This window comes from Myotis yumanensis, unplaced genomic scaffold, assembly GCF_028538775.1.
Source record: "Myotis yumanensis isolate MYYU_CA2020_CCGP unplaced genomic scaffold, mMyoYum1.0.hap1 SCAF_2, whole genome shotgun sequence".
NCBI classification, from domain to species: domain Eukaryota; kingdom Metazoa; phylum Chordata; class Mammalia; order Chiroptera; family Vespertilionidae; genus Myotis; species Myotis yumanensis.
Genome location: NW_027223753.1, coordinates 53,608,230 through 53,620,713, shown reverse-complemented (window position 1 = coordinate 53,620,713; position 12,484 = coordinate 53,608,230). Strand labels below are relative to the sequence as shown.

The 12,484-nt window shown below is 34.7% G+C and overlaps 1 protein-coding gene across 1 annotated transcript; it reads left to right on the top strand.

Annotated features, from left to right (window-relative positions):
* The first annotated feature begins 6,525 nt into the window (after window positions 1–6,525).
* LOC139001843 (cytochrome c-like) lies at window positions 6,526–6,798 on the top strand. Its single transcript, XM_070403376.1, has one exon. It carries the CDS (start codon window positions 6,526–6,528, stop codon window positions 6,796–6,798), a length of 273 nt encoding a protein of 90 aa, XP_070259477.1.
* Window positions 6,799–12,484: the final 5,686 nt, after the last annotated feature.

Here is a 12,484-nt window from a genome sequence, read left to right as displayed (position 1 = left end):
TGCCTTTTACCCTTGGTTAACTACAGAAACTTTCCAAATTGTATCCATAGACCCTGGTTAATACAAGGCAATGAGAGGGAAAGGGAAAGAATAGTACTTAAAATGCTCAACTCTAACTTGTCGTTGACCCTTTTCCATGCCTGGTTGTGTACCTATTTAAGTTCCTTCTTGAGTTTTCTAAGCTCAGATTTGCCAGATTTTATGTCCATAGCTGAGTGTGGATCTGCATTAATTAAACTTGCTATATCATTTTTTAACTCAGTGGTTTTGTACAAAGGTAGAAGATTGCAGCTAGTACTCAATGCATCATTTTTTCTTTGATCATGCCAATAAATCTCAGATAGTGCCTCATTCTGAATATTTTTTTTTCTGATTCTGCTTGCCCTAGGAGATGAGATAAAGTTTCCTGTTTAGTCTACATGCTATGCTTATCTCCATCTTAGCATTTAAACCCTCTTAGTGGACAGTATCCTCCTTGATAGAACAATAGTATCTCTCACGTAAATGTATAACATCTAGTAAAGTTCCCAGTACAAAGTTTGCTAAATGATTTCTCTACCAAAAATCTCCAGGAATGTAAATTGTAAATTATCCCAAGAAAAAATAGACAGTCATTGAATGAAATGTTCTAAAATGAAGCATTATTTTTTTTTTTCAAATCTGTAATTCTGGGAAATGGAAAATATGCTTTTAATTTTCAAATTCCAAAACTTACATGAGTTTGAGAAAGTAGCATAGAATATACTTACTTATCTTTGCTTGAAGCCTTATCTGAGAATCATGAGGCTAAGATTGGGAAGTGTGATTAATGTTTTCTTTCTATGGATAATCCAAGCCTAGATGAAACAGGCTAGAAATAAACAGATTGAACAGATACTGTTTCTCATAGGAACCTTAAAGTAAGCTTTATTAAAACTGGAAAGTAATTATTGTGGATGAAGATGATAAGTAACAAGCCATAAAAAGGGGGAAATGGCATGCAATATTCCAGGATGTATTTACTCATCTCAGTCTAATTTGCCAAGGACAGAGAGGAAATAAGAGTTTAAGAATCGCAATCTTCAACTTGGCAATTCTTAATGTGAAATGTGTTCTGAAATTAAAGAACATTGATGTTTCCAAATATATTTGTTTCTTGTCTATGTAACACAGATCCTACCCTTGTCCAGCTTCTGAAGATGCAAGGCAAATAAAACTCTTAAAGAGCTTTTTCTAATACCTGTAGCCTCAGCTTATATGTGTTCTAAAGAAGTTCTGACTCAACTGAGGCATTGATAACACTAAAATAGTTTACAGTTGCCTCCACCCCTGGTACAATGTCTCAACCAATACTTAGTGCATAGTGTTTGACAATCACAATAATGATCTAACATGACTAGATAGTCAATTTTTCAGAGGCTAATTGATCACTTTCAAATCTATAAATAAACTACACCCACTTTATTCTGCCATCAAGTAAATTGGCCAGATGTAGCTTTAGTTGTTGAACTAATGCTTTGATTTTGTTTGAATGAAACAATACTGAATTTTTTGGGGGAAAAAAGTAAATGAATGTGATCTTTAGCCTGAAGTAGCAATGTATATTAATGGAAATGATTATACAATTTAAACTTACCATTTTAGAGCATTGATACCTTAACAAAACCCATCTATAATGCTTATTGAAAATGTAAAGTTTCAGATTTATGTATTGATTATATACTTCTATTGCTATCACGTGTTTCCTTCTCTTTATTTTGCTATTTCTGTTTGTTTTCAAGTGATAAATTTTTCATGTCTTACATTTTATATTTGGTTTACCTATTTATTTTGTGTTCATTTTGCATGTAGAATGGGATAAATCTGTAGAATAATGCCACTGATTTTGAGTTTTATATTGCTATGGGGCAAATACTGCATAAGTATGTTATCTGATCTCTAATTTAATCACATGGAAATATTGTTAAAGGAAAAACTCGCTTCATAACAATGAGAGGCCTGTGCCTTTGTGAAAGGTATTTAACTATAAACTCATTATGTAGCATTAATGTATAATTTTCTTATTTTCTACCACAATTAGATGAGAATTATTGTATAAAGCTGACGGCTTTGAGCAAAACTGAATATGTAAGAAGTCTTTATGTGAGATGATTTAAGCATATCTAGGTTAGTTTTCAGTCTTGATAATGTGGATACAGAGCAACTAAAGCAAACAAGTGTTTCAGGGGAATACACATTCACGCTATTTAAAAGTTAAGCTACAGAAATGAAATGGTGTGTTAGGTGATAGCTCTACCATCTGAAGTAGCAGATAAAAAAACTATATGTTGAAAATTTACAAAAAAAATCTCCCTGCAACATTCCATAAACTTATGACTATCTTCATCTTCTTTGGGGCTTCATCTAAGCCTAAAAACAGAGATGTCACTTTCTGATTATAGTGTCATATTTGAAGTACTCCATTTATATTTTTAATGACTTTCATATCTACTTCCTTATGTAGTTTATAGCATATTTGGGCTTTGTAGGCTAGGAGAAAGGAATAACTATAGACAATGCGATGCACTGCAGTTGACTGAATGTCTATTAGGAATGAACCAGTGAGCATAGGAAACAGTGTCTTTAGGGAAAGACCCACAGTGTAAAATATCCCTTCCCTTATTATTTCAACTGTGTTAACATGATATTTGCTCTTAGTAATTGAGTTACAAAGACATCACCCAACCAACTTCAAAATAAGTGATTAACTTTATTTTTCTTTCTGGGATCACTTCTTGCCCATCTTTTACATAAATAGTTGCAACGGCATGCTTTAATAGTGCCTGCTTTAAATAGCCAGAAAATCTGGGATCTTGTCTACTCATTCCTCTACATTGTCACAATTTAGCTGAAGCTCCATCATGGTAATGTATAAAAACAATGCTATGCATTCTCATTGCATATCAATTATTTCCCTAGAAGGCAATGGGATGTTTGTTGTTGTTTTTTTACTGCAACTTTTACTACAATGTCTGCATTAACTGAAATATTAACCAATAATAAATTTATTTATGAGAAAAATATGAAAGTAGACTTTGTAATTAGAGTGAGAAAAATTCCCCCAATCTGTCTTTCTCTTGATGAGGTAACATAGACTATTATCTAATAAAAGATCAGTATTCCAGAAGATGTTTCTTAAAGGAGATTATTCTGAATACTGGTGGTTTCAGATGATCTATTAAATGGCTAATATGAATTTTAATATTTTCAAAGAAAAATAAATTTTCCTGGATATATATCATATGCAAATCTTACCTAATAATAGACAGACATGTAAATTAACCATACCTTTGCTGCGCTAACCAGCCAATCAGGAGAGTATGCAAATTAACCTAACAAAGATGGTGGTTAATTTGCATACATAGGCTCCAAGTGGTGGAGTGAAGCCTGACAGCCTGGGGGCCAGAGCAGCGCCGCTGGCCCCGGGGCCATGAGGCTTTGCAGAGTGAAGGCCTGGGTGCTGGGTGCTGGAGGAAAACCGGTGCCAGCAGCCAGGGGAAAGAAAGGCCTATTGCACGAATCACTTCATGCAACAGGCCTCTAGTTTAATTATAATTTTTATATATTCTTGTTATATTATTTATAATCTTAGCACCTTTAATGGTTGGCATTGTTTTTACAAGAATCTTTCAGCCAACATTCAATTGACATTTTTAAAGAACATAATTTTACATGATTCGTGTTTTCGCATTTTCAATTATTTAATTTCCTTTTTGTGGAGGTGTTATTTGTTTTAATTCTTCATTGTGCCAGACATACCCTATGGTGATCCTCCAAGATGACTACCCTTGGTGTCCATGCCTTTATGTAATCACTTCCTCTTGATTATGGATGGGATCTATGACTTCCATCTAACCAATAGAATATAGCAAAAGTGATAGAATGTCACTTGTGATTAGGGACCTTATATAAGACTCTCTGCTGGATAAAATGGAAATAGAAACTCTCCTTGCAAGCCTGATGCAGGGAGCAACCATATTGGAAAATCCCATGTGGCAAGGTTCTAGACTAGGAAATGGCTAGGGACTGTGGGTCACCTGTGTGGGTGACCTCTGGTAACTGAAGGAAACCTCCAGCCTGCAGAAAGCTAGAGCCTGGAGTCATATAATAACAAGGAAATAACCTGTGTCAATAACCTGAGTGAGCCTGGCAATGGATTCTTCACCAGCCAAATACCTGAATGAGAATGCAGCCGAGCTAACACCTTGATCAAGCTTTGTGGGATCCTGAACAGAGGACTTGGGAAAGTCTTGACAAGACATCTGCTCTATGGAAACTGTAAAATAATAAATGTGTCTTTTTTTTTTAAGCTCCTAAGGTTGTTGTCACTTGTTACACAGCAATAGAAAACTTGTAAAATCACCAATTCACAATGATGTATGTTATAGCTTAAAAATGGCTCATGAGCCCTAACCAGTTTGCTCAGTGGATAGAGCATCGGCCTTCAGACTGAAGGGTCCCAGGTTCGATTCCGGTCAAGGGCATGTACCTTGGTTACGGGCACATCCCTAGTGCGGGGTGTGCAGAAGGCAGCTGATCGATGTTTCTCTCTCATCGAAGTTTCTAACTCTCTATCCCTCTCCCTTCTTCTCTGTAAAAAAATCAATATATTTTAAAAAAATTGGTTCATGATGGAAAGAAAGTAGCACTATAATACGAGAACTCAGAATCAAGTTGTACTCATAGTGAACAGGGCTGTACTAAGATATATACAATGGAAATCTGTTTGTGTAGGTAAGTGAATCTGAAAGTTGAAAACATGCACAAATAACAGAAGAAATCCTGGTATGTAATTTTATTGGAGCTGTGGTTAGTTTGTTCCAATCTAAGTCCATTTTATTTTATGAAATACTAGAGGCCCGGTGAACGAATTCGTGCACAGGTGGGGTCCTTTGACCTGGCTGGTGATCGGGGCCGATAGGGGCTGACAGTGGGGTCATGGACAGTAAGCTGGCCACGGGAGGTTGACTGTGGGAGCGCACTGACCACCAGGGAGCAGCTCCTGCATTGAGCGTCTGCCCCCTGGTGGTCAGTGCGCATCATAGCAACCAGTCAACCAGTCGACTGGACATTCAGTCATTTGGTTGTTCAGTTGTTTGGTCGCTTATGCTTATATAGATATATAGATATATAGATATATAGATATGTAGATATATAGGTATATAGATATATAGATCTATAGATATAGATTATATCAGATTTTCATATAGTATTTTCAAATTACACAGTAGTTTTTTGATAAGCCAGTCAAATTTCTTTATTTTTCTCAAAATACAACAAATGAATATTTTCTAGTTAAAAAAAGACGTTTGTTAGTAAATACAGATGAAAGATCAACTATAGAAGAAACATTCAAAACTGCACTCCATATAGCATTAACAGACAAGAGGCTTAGAAACCCAGACAGATAATATGTTCAGAGAGAAGAGCAGACTTAGCAGTTGACAGAATTCCTCTATCAAATGGCACTTTTTGTCTTCACACACCATCAGTAGCATATAATATAGAAGAAAAATTAATAGCCCATCTGTGTCATAGTAGATATAGAAATTTGGGATGGTCTGAAACAATATCAAAAGTATAAATCAGCCTTAGGCATATGTTTGGAATCTATATAAGGCCCAATGACTTATTTTTTTAACTTTTTAATTTTGAAATCCATTTAGACTTATAGAAGTTTTGGAAATATTGTACAGAGGGCTCCTATATACTACAATTTCCATTAACATAATTATGATAAATTTATCAAAACTAGAAAAATAGTATCAGAAAATTATATTAATCTTAATTATATACTTTATTCAGATTTCAATCATTTTTTTGTTTGTTTATTTGCTAATGTCCTTTTTATAATTCAGCTGATAATTCAGTTTACTGGGTTGCATTTGTCATAGTCTCACTTTTGTGTCCCTGAATCTGGAAAAGTTTCTCAGTCTATACTTTCCCTTCATAACATTGACACTTATGAAGAGTGTTGGTCAGTTATTTTGTAGAATGTCCCAATTTAGATTTGTTTGATGTTTTCTCATAATTAAACTGGGGTTAATGATCAGGGGAAAGATCACTGCAGAGTGGAAATGCCCTTCTCATTGCATCACTTTGTGACATCAATGTGACTAATAGCTGGGGATTTTAATCTTGTTGATGTCGTTACGGTGATGTCTGCTGGGTTTCTCCATTGTAAACTTTTTATTTTTCCCTTTCTAAATTCTCTCATTATTTTCCCATATTCATTCATTAGAAGCAAAATAAAAAGTTTATGAAATAGGAGCATGACCTAGGAGAATAACTGAATTAAAGATACAACTTAGTAGCTATTTAGGGAGAAGTTCCCTTCTTCCCAAGTGTCCAGAATCAAGTGACTGAGGAGGCAAATGCCACTTTCCCTGTGCAAAAAACAGAAATGGAATCAAACTTAAAAAAAAAAAATGTTCTCCAAAGAGAATGGGACATCCGGCTTCCAAGTGGGGATCTCAGTGTCGTGCATGACTACAGAGCGATTTAAAAATGGGTGATGTTGAGAAGGGCAAGAAGATTCTTGTTCAGAAGTGTGCCCGGTGCCATACTGTGGAAAAGGGAGGCAAGCACAAGCCTGGGCCAAATCTCCATGGTCTCTTTGGGCGAAAGACAGGTCAGGCCCCTGTATTTTCTTACTCGGATGCCAGCAAGAACAAGGGTATCACCTGGGGCGAGGCTTTGGAGAATCCCAAGAAGTACATCCCTGGGACAAAAATGATCTTCGCTGGCATTGAGAAGAGGGCAGAAAGGGCACACTTATAGCTTATCTCAAAAAAGCTACTAATGAGTAATAGTTGGCCACTGCCTAATTTATTACAAATGTCTCATGACTTTTTTTATGTGTACCATATTTAAATTGATCTCATACACCAGAATTCAGATCACGAATGGCTAATAGAGCATTTCATTTTGGGCAATCCTGATTTAAATGAGATTGGCTTGTGGTTAGATGAATATGGTCAGCTTTTTGAGCTCTGATGATAATTTTGGTTCAGCATGTGCTGTGACTGTCTTCCCTTCTAAAAATATGATTGGACTTGATGCCTAGTGATCAACTTTTCGCGAGAGATGGTGATTGCCATCTCAAAACCTGTAGGAAATTGGCTTATATTTAGATTTATATGACTGGTTGTGTTAATATGTTTAAATTCTGAGGAAATCCCTTCCCTGTCTCTTAGACCTGCAAGACTTCCTTGTGTTTCAAGTTGTTTTCTTTAGCCTGTTAAAGGCAAGAGCTGCTGATAAGCTGGCAGTGACCATTTTATCTTTTTGGTCCCAACTGTGCCAATTTAAAAAAATTCCCTGTTTCTAAACTGTTGCCTTTTACTGAATGAGAGGCATTTTAGTGTGGTTTATTTGTGCTATCAAATAAAGAGTATTTAGCACTTAAAAAAAATTTCTTCAGCACTCACTTATTCATGGCATACAAAGTTGCTAGGTTCATCTTGTATTTTCTCATCCATAACCCTAAAATCAGCCATTGCTCTATAGTCCTGGTCCTTTGTGTCAAGTCTGTTGATGAGCCTGTTGTAGGCATTCTTTTTTTTAATGTTTTTATTGAGTTTACTTATTTCAGACAGAAAGGGAGAGGGAGAGAGAGATAGAAACATCAATGATGGGAGAGAATCATTGATCGGCTGCCTCCTGCACGCTCCACACTGGGGATCGAGCCCACAACCTGGGCATATGCCCTGACCAGGAATCGAATCCATGACCTCCGGGTTCAAAGGTCAATGCTCAACCACTGAGCCATGCCGGCTGGGCTGTAGGCATTCTTTATCTTTGCTGTGGTGTTTTATTTTTATATTTTATTATTACTTTATTTCATTTTCATATACAAAAAAGATAAAACTTGAAATAGTTCTAGATTTTTTCTCCTATTCTGTTGGGGTGTGGCTGCTTCTTCACCATGTGGGGAGTGGGGAAGACTACATTCACATCAGTTTATTTGAGGACCCAGTGCAGAGTTCAAGCAACAAAACCCCAACTTAGAGCTAATTTCAAACTTGACACTCATTTCTAAAATTTCCACAGGAAAAAGGAACAAAGAGCCACTGCAAATGAATGAACTATGGTACAATGTTCTTTCCAAAATGTCTTCATTTTGCAACTATAATTACATGGATGTCTGCTTTAGGCCATTTTCAATGTGTGCATGTGTATGATTTTATATATATATAAATATATAATATCAGCACACTTTTGAAATCCAGACAGGGTAATACCAACAAACTTAACTCTGTATATATATATTATATCAGCACACATTTGAAATCCAGACAGGCTAATAGCAACAAACTTAACTCTGTAGATAGATAGATAGATAGATAGATAGATAGATAGATAGATAGAGACACTAGAGGCCCAGTGCACAAAAATTTGTGCACTGGAGGGGGGGTCGGGTGGGAAGGGGTGTCCCTCAGCCCCACTTGTGCCCTCTCACAGTCTGGGACCCCTCGGAAGATAACCACCTGCTGGCTTAGGCCCACTCCCTGGGTGGCAGATGGCAGGCCAATCCCTAGGTACCTGCCCCACCTCCCTGGGTCCCACACAGGGCAGGGCCAATCAGGGGGTTGGGGCACTGCTCCCAGTCCCGCACAGGACAGAGCTTGGTATTTATTATTCATAATTTTCTACTAATAATTTGTATTTTTATACCCAATAACAAATTTCTTTTATTACTTTCACCATTCCATTTTGTATCTACATTTTTTCCATTTGAAGAATGCTGTTATCCAACAACATTAAGAATTGTATATGATATGATTTCAGAATTGCTACCAATAACACTAAATACACACACACACCACACACGTTTGTACAGTTGAAGATTTTTAGCTTTTCTCCCTTTAGACTGCAGGTAAGAGGTTTATCTCTCTCCAAATGTTACATAAATTAGTACTTTTTTCCTTCTATATGGTTATGTTATATATGAAATACAATTGCATTCATATGTTTCTGTTTGTATCCTATTTTGTAGTTTTCTTCATCTTTAAAATTTTTGTTTTATATTTAAATGTGTAGGACATTTGATTCTAAAGTTAAATCTATACAAAAAGGTATATTCAGAGAACTGCAGGTTCTTTCTACTTCTTCCATCCCATTCTACTATCCCCACTCTATGTAGACAAACAGGCTGGATTAGCTTAAAGTTTATTTATTCTTCCTGTGTTTCTCTTCACAAAATTAAGCAGATACATATATTTTCTGGTTTTATCTTCATTTAATCAGAAAAATTAGCATATATGTGTGTGTGTATTTAATATTCTTTTTTACTTTGCTTCTCTCACCTCACTTAGTGTCTTAGCAGGATATCATTTCTTATCAGTTCATAAAAATTTGATATCTTTTGATATTAAGGAAAGTTTGTATTTTTGTACCTTTGTATTTATGTAATTTTAGTACCCTAACCTCCTATTTTTCTTAGCCTTTTACATATTTTTAAACATCAGTAAATCTATTATATTTTGTCCTTACTCTCCCCTTTTTCTTCTTTTTATTCTATTTATCATTCTATTTACATATTACTCCTCCAGCTCTGTTCCAACATTGTTTTAATCCACAGTCTATAGTTAAATGTGTTAATGCTCTCTCACTCATACTTCTCTTAGTTGGATGAAGTTCATTCTACAACACATTTTTCAGGAAAGATTCTGCAGTACAATATGTCTTGAATTTTTATATATTTAAAAATTTTCTGTAGTCTAAAATATACTTGATATATAAAATGCTTTTCTTACACTTACCTTGAGTTTTTTGAAAATGCTGGTTTTCTTCTAACTTTTTGAATTTTTGGTTTTAAGAATTATTATTCTAATCTTATATATGTTCTATTTAAAAATTTTTATATTTAATTCTTAAAAGACTTGAAGAAATATTTTCTCTGCCTTTAAATTCCAAAATTGATTATAAGACATATCTTATAGTTGATTGTTTTGGGTCAATTAGTTCAGATACATGATGAGATATTTTTAATATGTAGATTTATTTTTTCTCTTATTTTGAGTTGTAGCTTAATATTATTGTAGCTTAAATATTATTTCTGGTTATTTTTTTATTTTCTTATCCTGCTTCAGTGTCTCTAATTAAATGTCTGCTTGATTTTCTTAGCCTGACTTATTCAATTTTTCCCCTCTTTTAAATTATTTTCTTTTGAATGTTTATATTCTTTCTTCAGTGATCTTTAATAAATTTTATTTAAATATATTCCAGTTTGGACAGCTTGTATTTTATTTTCCATTACCAAATGGCTTTATTTATTTATTTTAATTGTCTACCTTAGTTTGAGGAAATAATATTTTATTTATCCCTGATTTTATTCATTCACATTTTTCTTTTGAAATATCTAGTTCAAGATATTTTCTTCATCTTTATTATTTTTAGGATTATATCCAATTTTTTTGGAGTGCTATGTTACAGTTTTCTTCCCTCCTTCATAGTAGGTTTGTGGAATGCATTTTTTTTATCACCAAAAAAGATACCTTCTTTTCTCTATGTCCCTCTCCCAGTCTGATGCCTCTCTGAGATCTCTGCTTAGTCCTTCACATTTGATTATCTTCCTGTAGTCAATGTTGTCTGTTACCAAATTTCACCAGTATTCAACATTTAGCACTTCATGGTAAACTTTTTCTTTTTGGAAGCTAATCCATGTGTTAGTTGGGTCTTAGGCTCCATGATCCTCTTTTTTGTGGCACAGTCTTTCATACACCCTCTCTCTCCATTGCATGTCTTGTATCCATGAAGTGACTGCATAAGCTCTATTGATATACATGCTAGTATTTTGTGCTTATTTTTCTACTTACAAGTCTTTTAAGGTTCACTTGTCTTTCTCCTTGGAATAGGGGAAAGGTGAATTGTGTGTGATTTTATTTGCATATCTCATTAAAATGTGTACATTTTGAGGAAGAATGTAAAAAGAAGATTTACATTTAAGCAAGAGCCATTATCCTAAGGCCAATTGGAAGTTACTACATGAACATTTTAAATCAATTGTCTGGAAACATTTTTATTAAAAAGAAATAAAGACAACTGGTCTGCTACACCAAGTTTTGTTCCATCTGATATGTATGTTCCTCATGTGTTTAATATTTATCACTATGTTTCAGTCACTGCCTTGGACCTAGGAGGTATTTTTATAAATTTTTAATCCAGTTTGGTTGGAATATGGGCTATACATACAGGAGTAGAGAAAATGAAAACAGAATAGAAGTTTGAGCTAAGTGAACATGTGGCCTTGCATTTTAGAGAAAACTTTTATCTGTTTAAATGCAATAGGTAACACAGAGCCTTTCATGGCTTTTTAAGTTTGGGATCCAAATAAACTAGCATAGATAATTTTATATAAATGATGAGAATAAATAAAACTAGTTTGGCCTCTTTTCATAATCTTTATTATTTTATAAGTATTTCCTGATCTTTATATACATAGTTTGGTCAAAGTTCCTAGATGAATAACTAAGGAAGTAGAACTATTATAAAGACATATACAAACAAAAAAAGGAAGTTTCTTAAAAAATAAAATGCATTTATTATATAGAAGAGTATAAGCAGGCATTACTTAGCACTCAAACTTACCAGAGAATTAGCTAGAGTTAGACTAGACCAGCTCAATGTAGAACATTTTAAGAGTGACCAAATGAGAGTCATGGAAGCAGCTAAGGCACAGAAAGTTTTGCCTTTTTTTTTTTTAAGTGTTCGTATAATTCAGATTTAGTCCCTCATGCGTTCCCTCCTTAGAAATAGGAATACAAGAGCTTAATGCTTACCATATTTTTGACAACATATTTAAAGGATTTGTTACCTCCAACTCCCTTCTTTTCCATCAAAAATCTGAAAACCAAAATAAATCCCTCAAACCCCCTTTCCTTAAAATGATAAAGCAAAAAAATAGAAATATTTAATTCCAGCCAGTGTCATTCTTGGGGTTGAACATACCTAGTGCTTTTGTTCAAGTAAATCATAAACAAATTCAGCAGCACATAATGCACTTACATTTACACATTCATAAATTCTCAGCAACTGCATGTCATACTGATGGTTCACATACTGATGGTACTTACTGGCTTGATTGTCATGGATACACCCCTTTTGTTTGTTTAGAGATCTAAAGAAAGTGAACATTTGAATCCTTGCTTGCCATAGCTGTTGAGATGTTATGGGTATTTTACAGAAGAAAATAAAATTAAGCAACTATGAACTTTATGATGAAAGAATACAAACATTTACCTGCATGCATTTTAATGAATCAGTCCTTACTGACACGTAAATTACAAGAAACTAAGTATTATATTATTCAAGGAGGAATGTGGTTGACAAGACTCTGCCTTTGCCTTTTAAGATTATATAGAAGCCTGGTGCATGAAATTCGTGCACTTGCAGGGGGCGTTCCTCAGCCCAGCCTGCGCCTTCTTGCAGTCCAGGAGCCCTCGGGGGAAGTTTGACTGATGGC